The sequence below is a fragment of the Eulemur rufifrons genome, chromosome 29 (genome assembly GCF_041146395.1).
Source record: "Eulemur rufifrons isolate Redbay chromosome 29, OSU_ERuf_1, whole genome shotgun sequence".
Classification (NCBI taxonomy): domain Eukaryota; kingdom Metazoa; phylum Chordata; class Mammalia; order Primates; family Lemuridae; genus Eulemur; species Eulemur rufifrons.
In genome coordinates, this window is record NC_091011.1 from 2,125,041 (window position 1) to 2,147,863 (window position 22,823).

Genomic DNA, 22,823 nt, shown 5'->3' on the forward strand with positions numbered 1-22,823 from the left:
GTTTAAATTAAGTGGGACAGAAACGGTGACTGCAGACTGAGGGACAGGAAAAGGAAGGGGGGGGTAGCAAGGACCTGCTCAGTGGTCATCGGTAAAGTGTGGAACACGGGCGGGAAAGGTTTTCCACGTGCCTCCAGATGTGCACGTCAGTGCTCAAGAAGAAGCTGATGCTTGACTAAAGAGACCAACAGCTGTGACAGCTGTGAAGACTAGAATCTGCCTGGTCATTAACTGCAGGTCTTCACTCCAAGCGGTGGACAAGGAGTGTTTACACCCAAAAGTGTATGCCACGAGCCCAAATGACTTCAGCAAATGGCATCAGTTAAACCAGATATGACACAGTGGTGTGTCTTCTGCGCTGCTTCTCCGGGCCACTGCCCTGCCAAAGGGGCCAGTCCTGCGTGGCGAGCAGGTGCTGCCGGCCACGGTTCCTCTGCACCGACGGGAAGACGCCACACCTGGCCTCGTAAGAGACTGGAAAACTGAAAACAGGAGCTGAGTGTCTATTTGTAGCAGGAAGCATTGCACCAGTATTCCCGCCTTGAACTCTGAACAGCACTACCAATTTCGCTAGTCACTGAGTCCATCAGCGAAGGGATTCCTGCAGAACTGAGCGGGGCTTCTCGCCCTGCTCCCGAATACTTCTGGACCAAGCTTCGATCCACACCTGGCAGGGACACGGGAAGGAGGATTTTCTGCAGCCACCCGTACTTCCTACAGCTCTTCTCCATCACAAAATTCTCTTTTTCTTTAGATTGTTTAAAAAAATTTTCTCTGCCTCTATCCTTCAATTTTACGATACTTTCTATTTATTTATTTTTCATCATTATTCGTAGTCATTCAAAGCCTTATATCAATACCAAGATTGTCACAGTATCCACAGACTGGACTTTTTATTGATGGAAACTGAATTCAGCAAACATTACATGAATTCTGTCTTTCTCCATGGTAATATTTAAAAGCACTTGCACTGCTCAATGTTCAGGGTATGCTGAAGGTGCATAAACAAAAACTGACCAGAAAATCAGATTTGTATGAACATATTTTGACACGACAGGAATAGTGTACTGCAAAAAAAACAAAAACAAAAACAAAAAAAAAAACACCAAAAAGCCATGGTTTTGGCCATATGAACCATTTATGACTGTTCTATTTGTCTTGGGAACTTCATGTAGTTTAGAAAAATTTAAGATATTTCCAGGAAGAGATTCTATAAATTATTGGATTAGATTAAATACCAATAATAAAGTTTGCTTATTTCCTATTGTATTAATAATTAACAGTGTGCCCAAAAGTAAACATAAGCAAACAATACCCCCCAAGCAAAGAAACAAAAAACAAAGGAAAAATAAAGGAAAAGAAAAACAAACTGAATAGCGATAAGGCTATAAGAACAACCGTGAGTCTGGGTTTTGCTCAGAACAAGGGCTTAGGCAAGCGCCCGCGTACCCCTCCAGGACGCTGCACTGCTCCACACACTCCCTGCCGCGGCTCACGCTCCGGCAGGAGACGCAGTCTCTGGGCTCCGGGCCCCAGCAGCCCGCGGGCGAGCACAAGGAATGACAGACGTGGCCCGTGGCCTCTGCGGAGACAGAGTGTGTCACGGAATCAGTTGAGGAACAGGGACGGAGGGACCAGTGGAGACAACACCTCCCCGCAAGGGGGGCCGTGTGCTCCGTGACCTGGAGCTCACAGACATGCTGGGAAGCAGCAGGACACAGACTGGGCTTCCCAGTCCCCCTTCCCTCCCGGGAGCCCAGGACACCCTGCACCAGACCCCAGTGGTGTTTTGATGACAAAGGCCACAGGTGACAGGAACCACAGGGCAGGCTGTGGTTGTCCGCTCTGTGCTAGGCAGGCACATGCCAAGAGCTTTGCACACAGCATTTCGTTTAACTCTCTCAATGGCACTACGGTGCGGGCATGACTTCATCTCCATTTTACGGATGAGGAAGCCGAAGCCTAAGGAGAGCAACTGACCAGGGTCCCAGGGCTGGAGCGGCCGGAGCAGCATGTGAACTCAGACCTGCTCCTGCCATGGCCAGGGGCTCAGCCAAGGCCAGCTGCTCCCACCAGCTTCATAGCTGACCTGGGCTCTAGAATCAAGACGGCAATGTCAGTGTGACACGCTCAGCCCACCCTCTGCGCCTGCGTGTACCTACAGTCTTCAGAGGCTGACATGAGCAGGGAGCAACCTACAGATAAAATGTGATATAACTAACACTAAATTTAGTTCTTTAATTTGCAGATAATTGGTAGCCTAAACCTCACGGAAAATTCATCCTATGAAATTAGAATGATCTGCAAACAATTCTAATGAACTTCACAATTAGGAATATACATATTTTAATTTGCTTCTTAATGAATAAAAAAAGTAATTTAAATGTTTGGTAATCTCTAAAAAAAATAAATGACCCACTGGAACCTTTCCACAATCAAAACAGAAAGCGATTACTTACTGCAGTTGTTTTCAACTCTGTTGTTTATAATTTTGGTTTTCTGACTAGAGGTCCCAAATAGTTTTTTCCAGTTTATTGTATTTGCATAGCACAAATTTTTGTTTCCTGAAATTATTACATCTCCATCACTTATCTCCTTGAGGGAACGTAATCCCAAGGATGTTATGTTCAGGCCAACAACCGCAAGAGAAAACTGGCCACTAAATTGGAGAGAAAAAGAAGAACATTGTGAACAATTATGAAAGCAATATATCCCTAAAACTTTATTTTGTTTTTCTGGAGCACCTTAGATTTACTACAAAACTGCCTTCCAAGGGTTGTAAGTCACGCCGTGGAAGAACTTTTGAAAATTGCAAGTATTTGTTTAAGCTCCTCCAGGGAAAAGCAAGTTCCTTCTTCATTTAGCATCTTTAGCCTCAGTGGCAGACTGCGGGGCAGAATAAATGTCTTAGTGTCATTATTTTATTTACTACATTTTTTTTTTTCCTGGAAATTGAGAACATGGTCTAACCTTTCAAACATCCAAATACCTTCAAAGGTTGTAGGTTGGTCCACCCACCCATCCATCTGCCCATTCATACTCACTGAACAAACATTTGAGGAGCTATGTGCCAGATTCTATGTCCGTTAAATATGTTTTGTGCTCTCAAGAAACCCTTGGTCTAGTGGTGAAGATGTCAGCCCCGTGTGTGGGTGCAGTGAGCGTGGGCACCACGGAGCACAGGGCAGGGGTCTCTCTGACAGGTCTGGGGCGGGATCTTTGGGAGGGGTGGCTTCCTCCGAGAGGTGACACCTGAGACCGTGAGGCCCTCGGGAGCAGGAGCTGTGATACTTTCTTCGCCACTCAGCACGACGCTAGGACTCTAGCAGGTAGGCCCTCAGACGGCAGATGGACATTGTTCAGATTGAAGTGGGGAGTCCGAGTCCCCTGCAGGTGGGGACTCACTGATGGGTGTGGGAGCCACAGCGCTGGCTGCAGCCTGACGGTGCAGTGGGGAGGGCTGGGGCGAGGGTGGACGGGCTGGAGCGCAGGGGGCCTCATGCACCTGCGGAGGAACTCGGGCTGCTGTTTGCAACTGAGGGAACTCCAGGAAAGCGGTCTGTGTTTGTGGGAAGCTCGCTTGAGCCCCGCTGGGTACCGAGCCAGCCTAGACAGGCCTGAGTGGCAGAGGGCTGAAGTTCCGCTTGGGGGCCCCTCTCTCCCTGTTACTCTTCTCCCCACCCTGCCTCCCGGCCTCCTCAGAAGCCAGAGGCCCACGTGGGAGACCTGCAACCCCCACAGTCAGGGATTCTCCTGGAGCCCACCCAGGAAAGCCAAGACACGGGGCAGAATTGGGGGCTTCCCTACAGGGCTGGTCTGGGGCCTTGGCGAGTCGCCCCCGGAGCCAGTGGTCACCCTGCCTGGGGAGGGACCAGAATCACTGGACTTTGCATTAAACTGGAAAATAAGTGACCCTTACCTTGTTTAAATCCTGAAAACTCAGGAGGGGTACAGACCAGTTATCCAAGCAAAGTGCTCTAAATCTCTCCTTTCTCTATGAACCTAGGCAAAGTGCCCCAGAGAGTACAGCGCACAGGGCCTTCCTGGGAAGCGGCGGTGGCTGCGTGTTTGGTACCAGAGATGCACAGCCAAGGTCATTTATGGAAAGCAATGTGCATTTCACATACTCTGATTTTCTTTAATATTGCACCACATTACGTATTCCCTTTTAGGGGCCATTATGGGAGACACTTGTCATAACCAGACTGTTTCCAAGGCAGATTTGACCAAGAGATTCCCAAACTCCTCCTTGTCACCACAAAATGAATGATTGCTCTTGCGACACGAAAGACACTTGTGTGCGTCTGTGTGTTTGCTGCACCATTAGGGGCTGGAAAGTGGAAATCACGACAAAGGCATTTCGTGTTACAGAGCCCACCAGGTCCCTCTGATGGGATGTGCATAATCTCTAATGCTGATGCCCTGTGGCAAGAGCGGCCAGACGCCATCCTTGGACAGGCTACCAAATACCTGCCCTGGGCTTCGCACAAGTGTCGAGGCCCAGAAAGGGCTGGAGAGACACAGACACTAGTACACATTGGGGAGGACTGAGATTTAACCAGAATAAATGCACTCATGGAAGAACTGGTGAATTCTGAATAAAGTTCAGCACGGTTCAGTGTATGGCGCTGTGCCAATGCGAACGTCTTTGTCTCGAGCCTGGACCTGCTCAGGCGAGACGTGCGTTAGGGGAGGACCGTGGGCAACTGTCCTGAAGCCCAGCTGCAGGGCGCAGGGACAGAAACAATCTGCCAGGCGCTGGCCGTGGGCAGCTTACTGTTGCTTGGTCCTGCCGCGGATGATTTCCAGGTTCTCGAAGGCGTGGAGGTCCGTCCTGTTTTCAGGCCAAGCCTGAATCAGCAAAAACCCTGTCGGGCAGAAGGAAGGTTCAGACACACACCACCCTGAAGTTTCTTTGTTGTGTGAGACATTATTCTAGGCGTCACATGAAACTATGATATGACAGTAAATGTGAAAATTGGATTGGACTGGATTCTTTCTGTCACCTTCACTACGTGTGTTCGCAGTTTCCTGACAACATCTCGTCTCCCCATGGAATCCCCCATCCCCCTGCATCTCTCCCACCACCCAACTCCTGCCCCTGCAGCCCACCCTGCTGCGGCCCTGGGACCCTCCCTGGGCTCACGTTTGATGGCCCCACACAGCCTCCTGCTGCGATCACTGGCCTGTTGTCACACACAAGGGGATGTACTTCTTTTCCTTATTTAATTCCAATCCCCACACACCCTTGTTATTCAGGTCTTAGAGGTGAAGAAAGTGGGGTTCAGATGGCAGTCCCCAGCCCAGGGTCTGTGGTGGCCCAGCAGGGCTTTGCAGTCTCCTTGGGAAGGCCTGGGAGCCCCTGCTGCCCCCCCCCCACCTGCCCTCCCGCTACGGTTAGCGACACGGGCCCGCAAGGGCCCGGTCCACGCCACCTTGGGATGAAACACGTTCACGCATGGGGAGTGACCCTAGCTTCGCTTAACGTGTTGCTCTTTGCCTGAAGGGAAAACCACGTTTTTAAAAAAGTATCAAAGAATTAGCTATTAATGGTGGAATTTCAGAAGAACTGTTTTTATGCCAAAGGAGAAGAATGCGTCTAAAAGTTCTCTCTCTAACACGCCGACTTCCCACTTCTGTTCGAGTGCCGTGCCCGCACAGACCTGTTATCTCCTTCACGGTTCTCAGGATGTCCAGCTCCTTCGGGTCCAGAGGAGGGGTGCGCGTGAAGGAGTCCCTGCAACACGGGGCAGGACGGTTACCGACAACCAGTCTCTGCCAGCTAAAAAGGCAGGTCTTGCTTTCCTCTGTACAAGTGACTAAACCTGTCACTTACCCCCTAAATGCCACCGGCAGGATATGGAGGTCTCCACTGATGGAGGTGCAATTTCTGAAGTATTTAATGTTTGTAGCATTTATGGACAGTGTGTCTTTAAATTCACCAATCCCTATTCCGTTACAGACTGTCAAGATAAGAGACATGTTTATTCCATTCACAGTTGTTGGCGGAAGAGCAGCCAGGGATGCACAGGCGGGGGGAGGAGCAGGGAGTCCACAGCGCCGCATCCCTCATGCACACGACAAACACAGATGGAGCCCGCTGGGGGCCATGGCGGTGGGAACAGAGCTGTAGCCACTGCGGCCCTGGTCGGCCTGGCCTTCTCCTCCCCTCGTTTCCCACTCGGGCCAGTCTGGCTGCTGGGGGATCCTGCGCTTCTGGCCCCTCTGCCCACGGCTGCTCTGACCCGGCTCCCCAGCGCCGTCTTCATTTTAAAGAAACAATGTACCCAGGTTTTTGTTTTTGTTCTTTTAACCAGAGGACTCCAATGTGTCCATTCGGCCCTGGGAAGGGGCGCCCCGCCTCCCAGCCAGAGAACAGACCACGTCCGCGCATCGTGAGGGCTCCTTCCTACCTTTGCGACAGGGCCCCTCACACTTTTTACACTTGCGGATGTTGTCTTCCTCCACCTCGTAGCTGTCTGGACCGCAGGCACGGACGCACGAGCCGTGGTCTGTCACCACGTAGTTTCCTGAGGGAGCCAGGAGGGCCCAGGTGAAGGCAGTGCCAGGTGGCCCTGGGCCCCCACCAGGCCACACGTGCCCCATCCAGGAGCTGACGCAAGGCACCCATGCACCCTGGTTTTGCTTGAAGGACAAAGAATGAAAGGTTGCAAACAGGAAAGGAATCACGGCCAAGAGTTTAACGGTTTTCTAGACTGCAGTGCGGAGAAACACAGGCCTTGCCCAGCAGGGAGGGCCGGAGCTGCTCGGGAGAGAGCACCGAGCCTGCCCGCTCGGCCAAAGCACCTCTGGGAAGCTCATTTTGTTTTCCTGTAGAATCTGTCTTCAGGACGGATAAAGCTTGAGTATTTATTAAAAAAGGTGAATCTAACTAAACAAATAGCACTTTTCCACTGACGCCCACGTCTGAGGCTGTACTCACTCCCGCGCTGACGCCCCTGTGCCCGCGGACCCCCCGCGGGGGCCGGTCCACTGTACCAGGGGACCTGCGGTTCTGCACCCAGCGGGGGCCTGGACCCTGTCCTCTGCCTTCACCCACCCGTACGGTAATGTATTTGTGTTAATATTAACTTCTATATGAGTTCCAGGAGCTCTCTGTGTTCCCGTTCTGAGTTCCCAAAGTAGATCCTGGAAAATATTTCCTGGACGCTGGTGGTTTTTCTTCTGTGAGCTGTCGGCTCTGTGTCGGCTCTCAGTGGTTTCTCACGGATTTCAAAGCTCTGCCGTCTCTCAAAGACCGTCTCTGCGTCATCACCACGGCGCATTTTTCTTTATCTTAGTTTGCCATTCACCTTACAATGGATTATTCTGTTGTGTATTTTTTTTCTGTACCAAGCTTAAAATTTTTCATTTACACAAATCTGGCAGAGTAAAATCTCCCCTTCATAATTGTTCTCTTAAATTTTTTTCTCAACCTCCCCTTCTAGACATCAAGATTGGCTTCTACAGCTCTTTACTTAGGCAAAGTTTCTCTTCTCTGTTAGGAGGTGTTTCATGTCACCATTTCCCTAAAGCCTACAGCCACCAGCAGAATGTAAATATTAACACAAACAAGCAAAACCCAAACAGAACAAAACAAAAACAAAAGCTCTGCAACACCCCTAAGAGGCACAACTGTGGCCAGAATTTTATCTGCTCAAGAAGGTAGGTCTTCTGAGATACTCCCTGAATGGGCTCCGTCGGACGCCTGCTCGGTAGGAGCCTGACAGTGAGGCGGCCCAGCGGATCACGGCTCTGTGCCCATCTGGCGACTGAACACTCTGGGCCACTACAGAAGGATCTCAGTTGTGGGGACTGAGCCACAGGCGCTTTCCCTGCCACGCAGCCTGGCCACGGACGCAGATGACGCTGCCCGAGGCAGACACAGCCTTCCTGCCCCTTCGCAGCGGGGCTGGCCCCTCATGCTCACCTGCCCGCAGAGCGGCAAAGACTACCTGAGATGGGCGACCCATGGGCTCCCACAGGGGATAGGACGGGACAAGGATGCCTGACGAGTCAGAGGGCCCCCAGGTGAGCAACTCACGGGGACACTTCTTCACGCAGGTGGCACCAAAGCTGTATTTGCCCTCGGAGTTCACGTCCATCTGGTACGTGGTGGGGTTGTACAGCATGAGTGGCGGGCAGGTGTCCTTGCACGTGGCTTCATCTCGGAACCTGCGGCAGACCTGTCGCAGGAGGGAGGGCACGCCAGTCAAGCACGGCAAGGACACGAGCACCACAGGCGGAGGAAGCGCAGTGTGGCTTTGATTCCACTCAGAAAGCTCAGGGTACAGTTCTCAAACTCAGGTGTCCAATTAGAGTGGGAAAATCTAGCAAATTTATTTTCAGTAGAGTCAGAAAGACTTTTCTCTTAAAAGTATGATTTTTCTTAAATGTACCATCTAAGCTATGATTTATGGGATTATGATCAGAGAAAATATTTCTCTTTATTAATTTACAAATTACAAAGGAGTTCACACATTATAGTGGTAACTATGGAGTGAAGTTATTTTTTGACTCAGTTTACACTGGGTATTCCTTATAAAGAACACTTGAGGATACATTTTAGAATTTATTGCCAAACTGCAGAAAACTTTGCCTAGGAAGGGTGCCATGTAAAAAGGGCCAGATCAAATACGGCAATGGCTCCTACTACTAAGGACCAATCCATGTCTTCTTCCTGGAGCTGCCGGTTAGAGTCAGCCCAGGCCAACCGAGTCAAAGTCCCTGGGGCTGGGTCCAGTCTCTGGAATTGAGGGATCTTCCCTTCCCTGAAATGACAGAGTGCTCCGGACCCTGTACCGGGGAGGGCCTCGCCAGGCTTGGCACCGACCCCAGGGATCCAGCACTCCCGAGACACTCCCGGGACAGCAAGGCTTCTGCCGGAGCCTCCTGCAGTAACGGGGACGAAAGCCAGTGCTTCGAGTCCCCTTGGGGCGCGGTGTGCCCAGGAGGCGTCTGAGCAGTGGTGGAGAAAGCAGCGGGGCTGGTACCAGGCCCAGCCAGCTGTGCTGCAAGGTCTGTGTGGCTCTGGGTGGACCTCCTAGGGGACCTGTGGCAGCCAGTCTCTGGGCTCAGCAGAGTCGAGTGGAACAGTGCAGAGTGTGCTGCTGCAGCCGGCACGGCAAAGCTGTGTGCAGCGCTCAGGTCCTGGTGACAGACGCCACATGCTTTATGCCATTTAGGCCACTCAGCAGGAGGGACTCTGTTATCCACCACTGTCAGCTGAGTAAACTGAGGCACGGGGAGGCCATATACACAATCGCCGCAGGTCTCACAGAAAGGGGTGGCGGCAGGCTGACAGGAGTAGCCTTGTCACTAGGCAAGGCCGACACCCACGCCTGCTCCCAGGAATGCTGGCGGACACACTCCTCCCACAGGACCCCGCCTTCGGGGGGGAGGCCGACGGACGGCACCTCTTACCAGGCAGTCGCTCTCGCGGGGCCCCGTGCAGCCCGCGGCGCACTGGTTGTGGCAGCAGTCGCTGGGGGACTTGCCGCGGCAGCGCCCGGAGCACTGCTGCGCGCAGATGACTTTGGTCACTGGAAAAGAGCACAGATCCCCATGAGCTGAGAGCAGGGCAGGGTTGTTTCCAAGGGACGCCACAGAGCACGTGCAAACGGTGGGTGAAAAAGTGAAGGAAAAGGATGGATTTAGGGATTCTGTGGTTTGTTGGGCTTCCCAGGCGTTTACATTCAGCCAAACTCAATCAAATCATCACCTTCCCTTATAGCACCTTTTTTCCCAATCTATTTTTAATCACTTAAAGGGAACTAACCAGGTCAAGTCTAGACTTTCAGACCCGCTACATAATTGGTTAGCAGTTAGAACCAAGTTTCTGGGCAATGCAGGAAGCACATACAAATAACCAAAGTATAATCCCTGCAGGGAAGTAGCGCCTCCATGGCACCACAGCCACCCCACAATTAAACGTAAGGACAGATGGCCAGTTTTTAAGCTGACATATCCCCAGATTGCTTGGCCACTGAGAGTCTGAGCACGACGGCCACACTTAGGCAAACTACTCCTTCTATCCTAAGTAGGACTCACACAGAAACCCTCTTGAGCAACGTTGCTCATACTCCGGTGCAGGTGGGTACCAAGGAAGGGGGGCCGAGAAGTCTGGTGGCCCATGTCACCAGAGACAAGCCTTCCGTTCCCAGGGAAACCTGCTGAACATATTGTTAGAAGACACGGCTGGCGCACGGTGACTGGCGTTCACTTGCGTACGACAGGCTGAAGTGCCAAAAGTAGCGCACCCTGGACTAACCCATGCAGTGAGATTTGCAAGACTGTCATTCACGGAACTGCTAACACGTGGCCCTGCAGTCAAAAAGCTTTTTAGAGTCTTCAAAGGACACGCAAATCCAATCCCGTACACAGAGGCAGGGAGGGCGGCACCGGGATCAGAGGCCGTGCTGGACTTACGTTTCTGGCAGTTCTCCTCTCCTGCGCCCCAGCAGCTCCCGTTGGGACAGCCTGGATCGCACGTCTGGCCTGAAACGTAACAGTGATAGTTAAATCCATGTCTTGGCAAAAGACAATGAGTGACCAGAAACTGATGACACCCTTCCTGGGGCCCTGAGCTTCCAAATGTCTTCATCTCTGTTCAGCTGGTTGGTTTGCAGCATGACTTAAGGGATCTCCGTAAGAAAAGATGAGCCACGCACTGCCTTTATTTACACGTCAGCAGTGGAAACTGAGGCTGAGAGTAATTATTGTCACGGGCCATGTAAATGGGGACTCGAGTGAACTCAAGGGTCCACACTGACAATTTCCTTAGGCCTGAGGAGTCCCCTAGCATCTCCCACCACAGTGTGAAGGTGTCTGGTCTGGCCGGGCCCTTGGTACGTGCCCGGTGCGCCCTGCTGTGCCCAGTCTTGCGTGGCTGTGTGTGCCGTTCTCCTGGGCTGTTAAGTAAAAAACCTCCTAGACTCCAAACCAGAGTGAGGCACAGGACGCTGCGCACAGGGCAAAAGTGTTAACAGTGTGTATCCCTTTGTGGGTTACCTGCGACCTTAGCTACTAATTTACAAAGCTACTGTCTGAAAGTATTTGCAATCGATCAATCAATTTCTGCAGTTTTTAAAATTGCTCAATCACAAATTATAGCTAAACGGTGTTTACTCTCATTAGTTACGTTTCCCTTTTATGAGTATTGAGAAATCAGAAGGTTGCAGTGTTGTACCTACATGGAGAGAACAGGGTGGGCAATACATTTGTTACAAAGAGGTCCGTTGTGCAGATATCTTTTACCACGAAGTCACAGTAACTTAATGGAGTTAATGTTCCCAAAGTCTGCTGCAGTCAGGAGGAATTTATCTCCGGGAGAATTCAGATTTCCAACAGAAGAGCTGACAATGTGCCAAGCGACTACTAAACCAGAACACCCCTCGAATATGACGAAATGCTCATGGTCCCTGCCAGGGGGAAGAGCGCCAGTGCCAAGCAGGTGCTCATAGAGTCTTGAAAGATGGTGAGGCCGAGTGGCCAATGGGCAGCATGTTGTGAAGAGGGAGGTGCAGAGAGAGAAAGACAGAGAGAGAGAGAAACGGAGTTAGAGACAAACAGATAGAGACAGAGAGACAGAGAAGCTGGGGGGAGACAAAAACAGGAAGACAGAGAAAGAGACAGGGTCAGAGACAAGGGAACAGAAAGAGAGACAGAGAGAGAGAGAGAGAGAACAGCAAAAGTAATTCTTAGAAATGTTAAAAGCAGTTGTCTGTGGAGTGAAATTATGTTATTTTTACCCTATACTTCAACATATTTTTCAAATTTCATTATAAGCATGTAATAGGTATTTAGAAATATTTAAAATAAAAATGCATCTTTCTCTAACAGGGGAACATTTGCTTAACCAACAAACTCGATTTCTATTTATGATTCTATCATGAAACTTCAGTGACAATAAAAGAAATGCAGACACATTGTATAAAATATGGATAATAGAAAAAAGCAAATCATCTAGAGATAATCGATAGACATAAATATGTGTAAATATAAGAATTGGAATCACACTGTATATTGTATTATAACCTTAAAAAATCTAATAAAGTGTGACAATTTTTGCATGCCTTTACGTATCCTTCCTTCTACCTAACATGATGATTGATAGCATGGCTATACCATAATTTATTTGACTAATCTCTTAATTTTATATATGTAATTTATCTGAAAAATTTATTATAAATAAAGTTGCAAAGGAACATTCTTAGATAAACATATTTTTCTACATCTCACATGATTATCACTCCCCTTATTTCTGTTTTCTATTATTCCTAGACATGATATTGATGGGTCAAAGGTGCGCATACTTCACAGCTTTAGGTACACATTGCAGGCGTGTTGCCTGACTGGGTTTTATTACTTTCTATGCCCACAAGAAGAATACTAGAATTTCTGTTTCTCCACACCTGGCTGACCCAGGTGTCTGAAAATTGAAAGGAGCCCAAATATTTAGCAAAGACAAAAATGATGCATACTTATTTTATTTTGATCTCCCTTGTATTACAGTAGAAATAGCATTTTACTTTATTTCTTGGCCATCTTTGTGTGTGTCTGTGTGTGTGTGTGTGTGTGTCTGTTTGTGTGTGTGGCTGCTGAAGTCCTGGGCCCATGTTTCCACTGGGAGCTTCATCTTTTTCTTAGTCTTCTTAGGACTACTTTAGATAGTCACACAGCAAGGATATTAACCCCCTTCATGGCAGTCAGACATTGCACAATATTTTCCTTGTCACCATCACCATTTTTTCACATGGAATTGTCTTTTATGGTGTCTGGCTTTGGCTTTTCTTCAACTTGATATTACAAATATTCATCTTTATATTTTCTTCTAGCACTTAAACATATATTAAAATATTTTATTAGATGTATTTAATATGTATTTGGAATTTGTATTGTATGGAGTGGGTGATGGATTTATTTTAATTTCCTCTTAAGTAAACCCACTCATTCTAACTCCAAATTCCAAACTTCATCAACAGAAACACACTGCTGAGACACACTGCATAACTTTCCTGAGTCTCAGACACCTTGTCCATAGAACACATACATCACGGCGTGAGAGACTTTTCTGGGCAGAGAATAAATGAGATAAGTTCTCAGCAGGAAGGAATGTGTGGCCATAAAACACTAGTCAAGGGGGCGGATTCCCCTTGCCATGGGAGAGGGGCAGGTTTCTGAACTGGCCGCTAGTCAGGTGAGTAACAAGGAAAATATAGGTATCCGGTGGATAGTGATTTTTGTACTTTACAATACAACTAACCAAATATCCCTAGGTCCTTTTTTAAAAACCCTTTATAGCACTGTCACTTTAATAGTTCCCCCAATAGTTAAGTCATTCCAGAACAATTTATTGAATAATGAATTCTTCCCTTATTTGTTTGAAATGTCACTTCTTTGTGGACTTTTGATTTGGTTAGGCTTATTCTTATATGTTGATAGCTTATTCTTTGATGTCTGTGCTGAAATCAATACCATACTGGCTTGTAGTTCAAAGCCCTATAATATCTGAGCCTGTTATTGCGAGAGCCTGTCCATCCTTCTTCCCAGCTCTTCCTTGGTGCGTCTTCCCCACGGCCTTGTGGTGAGTGGGGTGAGCCCTTTTGGGCTGCCCGCGGTGAATCATGGCAAACTTGGATTAGCCCCATAGCCTTTATGTGTCTGTTTTCTGTAAAATAAATGTGCGTTTGAGTGATTTAACCTCCCTATTGTCTACCAGATAGTTGAGGAAATGCTAACCTTGATCTCATAAATAATATAAAATTTTGCATTGTAAAATGCACCTCTCAGTTTCCTGAAAACATAGTAGGTGTCAGGATGAGTATCTGGTAGAATAATACGTTTATAAGAGAAAGGGGCTTGAGGCCCACGTGCAGAGCAGCGTTACCCAAACAGTCAAAAGGTGGAAGCAGCCCGAGTGTCCCCTGGGGGATGAACATATGAACAAAATGTGGCCTAAACCCACGATGGAATATCATCCATCCATGAAGAGGAATGACGTTCTCGACACTCGCCACCACATGGGTGAACCTGGAGGACATTTTGCTAGGAGAAATAGCCAGACAGAAAAGGACAAATACTGTGTGACTACACTTATCGAGGGCCCAGAGCAGTCAGTTCAGAGACAGAAGGCGGAACGATGGCCAGGGCCAGCGTCTGCAGAGGAGGAGACAACAGGGAGGTGTCATCTCGCAGGCGCGGCGTCGGGTCTGCAAGATGGGAGGGCTGTGTGTGTGCACGGTGGTGAGGCCACACAACAGTACGAATGCACAAGTACTATAAAGTTAAAATAGGTGAAATGGTAAATCGTATTATGGGTATTTCATCATAATAAATCAAGAAATAAATGAAATAAAGAATAAAACAAGTAAATAACAACCCAAAAGGCTCTGGCTGATGACTACGAGGGTCCACGTCAGCTCCATTTTCTTTGAGATCAAAAACCAAGCAGGCGCCCACTGCCCAGTTGCGGGGACATGGAACAGCAGGAAATGGGGATCACATCTCATTTTAAGGGACTGGGAGCTCAGGAGTGGGAAGAGCTCAGGGAGCCTGGTGAGTGCAAGCCTGTGTCTCAGCGCCGGCCAGCGCGGGTGACACGGCCCTGCGCCCCTGTGGATGAGCAGGGCAGGGACTGGGTCAGGAGCATTCAGGGAAATATGGATAAACTTCCTGCCCGAGGGCTGTGCCCAGTTTTGCCTGTGGCTCCATGTGGGAGTGTCTACACCCCTCAGCTGGAGGGCAGAGCCCAGGCCTGGGTGCCACGCAGGACTCCAGAGCAAGTTAGATGCACACGAGGGCTTGGCCAGTCTCCTCGAGGCAGCATGGAGAAGGCCCTGGTGCCAGGAGTGCCCGCTGTCCCCGCTGCCTTCCCTGGCGCACGTGGGCTCCATTGCCCAGGGGTGACCTGCCCTCTCAGCACGGGGCTAACCCGTACCACGAAAGACAGACTTTCCCCTTTCTTAAATAAATGCTCTTCTAGGGGGCAGATGTTTTGCTCACAATTTCTTTTTGTTTCATATTACTGTGATTTGACACTAAACATGTCTTCTCCCATCCCCACCCCAGCACTGCACAGCTGGGGGCAGAGAGAACACGTGTGCCACACTTACAATTGCCCAGATTGTTCTGAAAGTCCATCGACATATTGCTCAGAAAGTCACCGCTGACGATGTCCCGCCACTGGATGGTCTCGACGTTGCAGAGGACGGGGTTGTTGCTGAAGCGCACGGCGCCATGCAGGATCTCTGCGCGAGAACGGAACGCCGTGAGCACGCCTTCCCCTCCCCTACGTTCTCATGAAGTACGCATGCATTTCTTTACACCTGCTAAAAAGATGCCAGTGTGCAAAGCCAGAGTCCCTGTGGTTGGTCCCCTGAAAGCTTCCCTGGGGGAGGAGGCAGACGAAGCTCTGGTTACCGACAGTGCTGTGGAGGAGTCAGGACGTTTTCTGAACTGGGCCTTGAACAATGATTAGGAATTTAGAAGGACGGGAAGGAGGAGAATGGTTTCGTCAGTGGGCACAGCACAAATGAGGAGTGTGTGGTGAGTGGTGGGCTTCCGGGGGGCTGATGGACTGGGCTGGAACTGTCCCTTGGCATGAAGGGCAGGTGGAGACCCAAGTGCTGTGGACCTGGAATGCTGGGGGGGGGGGAGGGGGCAGCCTGCACACTCCCAGGCGCCTGGGGAGGGTCCACACTGGAGAAGCAGCGTGAGAGGGGCAGCAAGATCTGCACGGATGACAAAGAGACAGGCAGACACCAGGGGCGCAAGGGACATGTGATATGCTACAATTGCTTCCACGGAAGAGCTGAGAGGACGTGAAAAAGTCAGAAATGAGAAAAATCAAGCCTGTATGAAGGGAGAGTGTTGCCCCAACCACAGTTAACAGGAACGTTCGCAGAGTGGCTCACGTGCACACAGCCCTGCGCCAGTGCCCTGGGCTCTGCAAGGATGAGCAGGACCTGCCGGCTTCTCTCTGAGAATGACAGGCCAGGGGACAGATGCGTCACACAGCTTAACCACCCTGTGCCTGCAGGAGACCCTGACACACGACGAGGCCGGGTACTGTGCTGGTGGGTTTATAAGCATTATGTTCAGTAATCCTTACGATTGCTCAGTGGCCATCTGTCACGTAAATACAGAAATAAACCACCCTTAGATGTACAGAATAATGCCCGCAGGCGGGGAATGGATGTCCCACGTGGAAAAGGAAGGCTTCCCTTGGGAGGATCTGGCGGCTGTCAGAAAGCGAGCGACTGCCGACTGCCGCAAGGTGGACCCGCAGGTTCCGGAGGGAGAGGAGGGAGAGGAGGGAGAGGAGGAAGAGGAGGAAGAGGAGGAAGGGCACTACAGGCCTCCCCAGCGTGGCAGGCCCAGGGCAGCGGCCGAGCGGGAAGCGGGCGCACAGCTTCCTTAGTGGATGGTGGACAGTGAAGGAATCAAGAGGAAGGTGGCAACGCCATGAGGCCCAAATTGTGGCACTTTGTGTGCAAGGGGAGAGGCAACAGCAGGGCGACCCCTGGAAACACCCACTCGAGAGCCATCACAGGCGGCTGAAACCCAAGCAAGGTCAGGACTGCAGAAGCAGAAGGAACATCAGCTGCTCAGGCAGCTGGGACAATGGACCGAGGGGACAGGAGGAAGGGTGATAAAGCCAGGGCTTCAGGGAGTGCCCAGGGTGGGCGACCCGACTGCGAGAGCAAAGGGAGGCTTCAGCGCCACTTCCTGGTGGCTCATCCGTGCTGCCGAGGCGGAGGGCGTGCGCGCCGCATGGTGGGCGCCAGGTTAGTCACTCACCGCGCGGCACTCAACAGTGTGGACAGAGTCATACCCCGGGGCAGCAGAAGCGGGTAAGTGCTTTACCTGGAGCCACTCACTCTGCTGTCTCCGCAGCCCTGGGAAGCATGTCACCGTTTTTAGCAAGCATGCCACCCACATTTTTGAAGATGAGGGAGCCCAGCACAGATTAAAGCAATGCCCTGGGGCATCTGGCTGCTGAGGGACGGAGCCGCCCGGCGCCCACACGGCTGCCTCTGCGTGGTGTCGTGGGAGGCGCCTGGTGACCTGGGCAACAGGCCACTGCGTGGCGTGTGGGTGCAACACAAGCTAGTGTCAGCACAGACATGGAAACGCATGTGGCTGCGCTGGGCGGCTAACGTGGTGGGTGGGAACTCTTAAGGCAGTTTTATAGGCTGGCGAGCCAAGGAGCCATGAGGGGAGCGGCTGGCTGCGTCTGTCCTCATGCTGTATGTGGCCCAGGTCCCAGCGCTGCACCCTGCTGAGCTCCTGTCACTCCCAGTGCGACCCCTCTGTTCTGCACCCCTGTTCCATCTCAGCCCCCTCCTCAGCCCTGCTCCGTCAGACTGCATGGCACGTGGACAGGGAGGCCCGGGAGGGGATTTGGTGGCTGTTGCCGGTCTCTCTACTCATTAGTCTGGGACCTTGGGATAGTTACTTTACTGCCATTGATTTATCTGTAAAATGGCGGAGCACACAGGGTCCCCGGCTTACCACGGTTCAACTCAGAATTTTTTCCGTTGCCCTGGTATGAATGCAATACACATTCAGTATGCTGTCCAAATTGGGTTTACGATGTTTTCAGCCTACAATGGGTTTATCCGGACGTTAACCCTGTCCTAAGTCAGGAAGCATCTGCACAATGCCTGCTTTGAAGGAAGGTTGTGGGCTTTAAACGTAGCTCCCAATTTAACACTCTTGGCGCCAAACCTGCCACGTCGTGGGGGCACAGTGATTGATCTGTCCGATATTTAGGATCAACTTCCTCTTTCTTCTACTGCCCTCCACATTTTCGTCCCACAGGAGCCTGGCAAGGGTCCTGGTCACGAGAACTCAAACTTCCACAGAACCGTCATCCCCGCCCTTCGCGCGCACACAGCTTCCGCGCGGCAGCTCCACTCTCGGAACTGCCTCCACGTGGGCTGGCTTTCAATGTCGCTCACCCTGAGCCTGGGCAGCCAGGCTGGCAGTTTATTCACTCCCCCCCCCCCCCACACGACTCCTTCCCACCCAGCTTGTCTGGTCACATGCGTTTAGCCAGATCCGCTGCCATTTCTTACTAGCTCTTTCTCACTGACCTCCGCGACCGTGGAGGAGCTGGAATCTGGCTCCTCTCCCATTCCCCTTCCACTGTCTCCCACCTTTTAGTAACTCCAACTGTGTATCTTGCGCACAGCTGGCACTCAATACATGTGTGTTTGATGAATAAAAGTCTTCTCTGAGGGGGATTAGGAAGCTGACAGGCTCGCTGAGCGCCATCGGAACCACTGCCTGCATTTACAGTCTCCCGAGACAGGCCCGGCCGCTCACCCTGCAAGTTCCTCATGGGCAGCTCCCTCAGTCCGGACTTGTTGGCACCGTAGTTGGACAAGACTGCTAAGGCGTACGAGTTCTCGTAGTGCACGTTTCCTCTGATGATCTGCAGGTTTTCCAGAGGAATCCTCTCCACGGTGTTAAGGGCAATGAGGACGTAACCAGCAACCTCCTGGATGGTCTAAGGAGATAAAACATGAACATGTTATTTCTCTTTTGAGGAACTCAAGACTTCGAGGTCTAAAATGGGTCCAGAGAGCCCAGGACACCCAGCGGAACTGCGGTGCACGTGTGTGGTGAGCAGATGTGTGGCACAGGCCACGGGGCTGAGGCCTGCAGGGAAGGACAATGTGCGCTACTCAGGGCAGCTGGTCCCTGGGGGTGGCCAGAGGCTGCTCCAGGCAGCTCATCCACTTGGAAGAACCAAAATAGTATGCGGACAGCCACACCTTGAACACTTATCCAAGCACGAACACAGGACTTCCACGGAAATGTGAAAGGAAAGTCCAGGATTGGGGAAGGAGGAGGCAGGCAGCCTGTGTGGCTGCAGCTAGCTGGCCACTGGGAGTGGACTCCCAGGACGGGAGATGGAGGTGAGTGTCTCCCTGTGGTCCACGTGCCCCACGGAGCAGCGTCTGGACCCTCCCAAGCCCCGGCTTTTATTTGGAAAGTGGCTAGGAGACTGTGAGACAGAACCACTCTGGGAAGTGTCCCACGCACCACCCCAGACTTGGGGGCCTACTGGGGGGATGCCATTCTTGATCCCACCTCTTAGCAAGCTGTGCGGGGTCCCTGGAGCCAGGAGTGGTAGCAGCCTTTGGCATTACAGACTCAGGCTGGGGGCTGGGGAACTGGCGCTCGAGTGGGGTCGGGCTCCCGCAGCAGGAACTGAGAGACAGGTGTGGCAGGGCACCAGCCACAGCACTGGAACCGGGCTCTGCCCTGGACCGGAGCAGACGGAGAGTGGCCAGGGAGCTGTGGCACTGACCTGAGTGGTGACTCCTATGGCTCAGAGCATGGTGGACTAGAAGCACACTGCAGTACTAACCGAATGTTCTGACCGGCTGCCACAGGCGAGACAGAGCAGTGAGCCCCACCAGGACCAGGGTGTGAGAGGGAAGCAGGTCCCACTCTGGCCAGCCAAGGCTGTGCCACTGGAACTGGCCCTTCCTCCCACTGAGACCTCAGTGTAGCAGCAGTCACCCTTCACCCAGGTATTTTGCCGGGGGCCTGAGGACAGCCCCCATGACTCAATCTACCACCTGGGACACCTGACCACTTCACATGAGCAACAGAAGCTGGGCGAACACCACAGCTGGCTCCTACCTGCAAGTGCTACCTGCTGGCCTGGAGGTGGCCCGCACACCCCGTTAACGACCCTTGCTGACCCGAGTGCACAGCACTCAGGAACAAGAAATGCTCCTTGGGACCACCACTGCCTCCTGCCCGTGCCCCCCAGCTACTCAGAAGCTCTCGAGCCCACTCACCTACCAGGTGCACCATGACTACAACTGGAATTTCAGAAAGCCACCATATAAAGGCAGCTTATAACCAAAGAACTCACAAGGAGTCTTTGTCACTATATGCACCCAGAAGCAAAGCCAAACAGTCCTGCCCAACCAACATCATAGTCACATCTTCAAGAGAAAAAGCATACAAAAGTAAATTCAAAAATAATAAGTGACTCTTACTCCAGATGAGCAGAAATCAGTGTGAAGATAAAAGAAGCATTAAAAAACAAGGTACTAAGACACCCTCAAAGGAACACAATACTTCTGTAGCAACAGATCCTAACCAAAAAGAAACCCTTGAAATGTCATGTAAATAATTCAAAATATTGATTTTAAAGAAGCTCAATGAAATGTTACAGAATCTGATAACAAGTAAAAATAAGTCAAAAAATCAATTCAGAATATGAATGAGAAATCTAAGAAGGAGAGAAATGTCTTATAAAATCCAAATAAACAAATTCTGGAACTAAAAATTCACTGAAGGAATTACAAAATCTTGAGAGCTCTAATAATAGACTAAACCAAGCAGAAGAAAAAACTTGAAGACAGGTCTTTTGAAATAATTCAGTCAGAGAAAAATAAAGAAAAAAGAATAGGAATGAACAAGGCCTTCAAGACACATGGAACTACATAAGGCAACTGAATTTATGAGTTATCAGTATTCCCAAGGGGGAAGGAAAAAAATCAAAATGTTTAGAAAACCTATTTAAGGAAATGATGAAAACTTCCCAAGTCCAGCACGAGTTTAGATATCTAGACATAGGAGGCCCAATGATCCCTAGGAAAACACATTACAAAGTGGACTTCACCACAGCATATTGTCATCAGAATATTTAAAGTCAACATGAAGGGGAAAATTTTTTAAAAATCAGCAAGAGAAAAAAGCATCTAGTCACCTATAAAGGAAACTCCATCAAACTAACAGTGGACTTCTCAGCAGAAACCTTACAAATCAGAATAGGATGGGATGGTGTTTTCAAAGGGCTAAAGGAAAAAAACTGCCAGTCGTGAATTTTATATCCAGCTAGATTAAGCTTCATAAATGGAGCAGAAATAAAGTCTTTCCCAGACAAGCAAACTGAGGGAATTCATCGTCACTAGACTGGCCCTATGAATATGAGAAATACTCAAAAGAGTCCTAACATAGAAACGAAAGGTCAACATTCACCATCATAAAAACACACGAAAGTATAAAACTCATAGGTCTCATAAAACGATCACACAAAGGAAGGAAGAGAAAGGAATCAAATGGCAAGACTACAGAATTTCACCAAACCACAAAGACAAATAGAGAAAAAGAAACAAAGACTTTATAAAACAACTAGATGACAATTGATATGACAAAAACAAAACCTCACATATCAATGTTAACTTTGAACGTAAATATTCCATAGATTGGCAGAATGAATAAACAGTGATCTATATATATTCTGCTTATAAGAAACTCATCTTATCTGTAAAGAAACATACAGAATGAAAGTAAAGGGGTAGAAAAAGATATCCATGCAAATGGAAAACAAAATCGAACAGTAGCTATACTTGTGTCAGATAAAACAGACTTTAAATCAAAAACAGAAAAAAAAAGATAAAGAAGTTGATAATATAATGATAAAAGGATCAATTCTGAAACAGAATATAACAATCCTAGATATATATGCAGTCTGGATCATGCAGATTCATAAAACAAATATCACTAGACCCAAAGAAAGAGACAGACAGTAATGTCATAATAGTGAGGGACTTCAACACCCCACTCACAGCACTAGACAGGTAATTGAGACAGAAAATCAATAAAGAAATGTTGGGCTTAAACTGGACTTTAGATCAAATGGACCTAACAGACATTTACAGAACATTCTACCCAACAAGTATAGACTATACATTTTTCTCATCAGCACATGGATAGACATATAGTCTATCTTGGAGAATAGACTATATGTTCTCCAAGATAGACTATATGTTAGGCCATAAAACAAGTCTCAATGAGTTTTAAAAAACTGAAATCATATCAAGTAGCTTCTCAGACTACAGAAGAATGAAATTAGAAATCAATTTCAAGAGGAAATTGTACAAATACATTGAAATTAAACAACACGATCCTGAATGATCATTGAGTCAATGAAGAAATTAAAATGGAAATTAAAAAATGTTTTGAAACAAATGAAAATGTAAACACAACATACCAAAATCCCAGGGATACAGCAAAAGCTATGCTGAAAGGGGAATTTATTTATAGCATTAAATTCGTACATCAAAAAAGTAGAAAGATGACAAATTAACAACTTAACATCACACCACGACTACCATTTGATCCAGCAATCCTCCTACTGGGTGTCTACCCAAGGCAAATACATCTTTATATTAAAAAGATACCTGCACTCACATGTTTATCACAGCACTGTTCACAATGGCAAAGATATGTGTCCTACGTGTCCATAAATGGATGATTAGATAGAGAAAATGTGGTATAGATGCATAATGGAATACTATGCAGCCACGAGAAAGAATCAAATGATGTCTTTTGCAGCAACATGGATGGAACTGGAGGCTGTATCTCAAGTCAAACAATTCAGATACAGAAAGTCAAACAGCGCATGTTCTCACTTATGCGTACACATGGAGACAGAGTGTGGCATGATAGCTTGGAAGTGTGGAGGGTGAGGGGTGGGGGATGAGAAATTACTTAATAGGTACAATGTACCTTGTGAGTTATTTGGGTGATGGATACACTAAAAGCCCTGACTTCACCAGATGTAATCATACATAATACATACATGTAACAAAATTACACTTGTACCCCATAAATTTATACAAATAATTTTTAAAAAGAAATGCTGTGACTATCATTCTACTTGGTGTTCTACATAGTCAGATAAAAACGGAAATTAAAAAAATTATTTTGTATCTGTCTTGTATGATTTCTTATTTTAAAAGAAAGAAAAAAAAATCTCAGAAGGTGGCAAAGCAAATCCAAGTTCA

The 22,823-nt window shown here is 49.0% G+C and overlaps 1 protein-coding gene across 4 annotated transcripts in view; it reads right to left on the bottom strand.

Moving 5' to 3' along the window:
• Positions 1 to 22,823, bottom strand: part of EGFR (epidermal growth factor receptor) — a 187,203-nt gene that overhangs the window by 42,463 nt on the left and 121,917 nt on the right. For 3 of the 4 annotated variants that reach the window (XM_069461922.1, XM_069461921.1, XM_069461920.1), the window contains exons 3-13: positions 18,331 to 18,514; positions 15,114 to 15,248; positions 10,429 to 10,497; positions 9,424 to 9,542; positions 8,045 to 8,186; positions 6,414 to 6,530; positions 5,837 to 5,963; positions 5,664 to 5,737; positions 4,778 to 4,868; positions 2,460 to 2,659; positions 1,450 to 1,582 (exon numbers count right to left, since the gene is read on the bottom strand). In XM_069461922.1, the coding sequence (XP_069318023.1) occupies positions 1,450 to 1,582; positions 2,460 to 2,659; positions 4,778 to 4,868; positions 5,664 to 5,737; positions 5,837 to 5,963; positions 6,414 to 6,530; positions 8,045 to 8,186; positions 9,424 to 9,542; positions 10,429 to 10,497; positions 15,114 to 15,248; positions 18,331 to 18,514 (1,391 nt within the window). The remainder of the gene's footprint in view (positions 1 to 1,449; positions 1,583 to 2,459; positions 2,660 to 4,777; positions 4,869 to 5,663; positions 5,738 to 5,836; positions 5,964 to 6,413; positions 6,531 to 8,044; positions 8,187 to 9,423; positions 9,543 to 10,428; positions 10,498 to 15,113; positions 15,249 to 18,330; positions 18,515 to 22,823) is intronic. The other variant, XM_069461923.1, reaches the window with a different exon arrangement.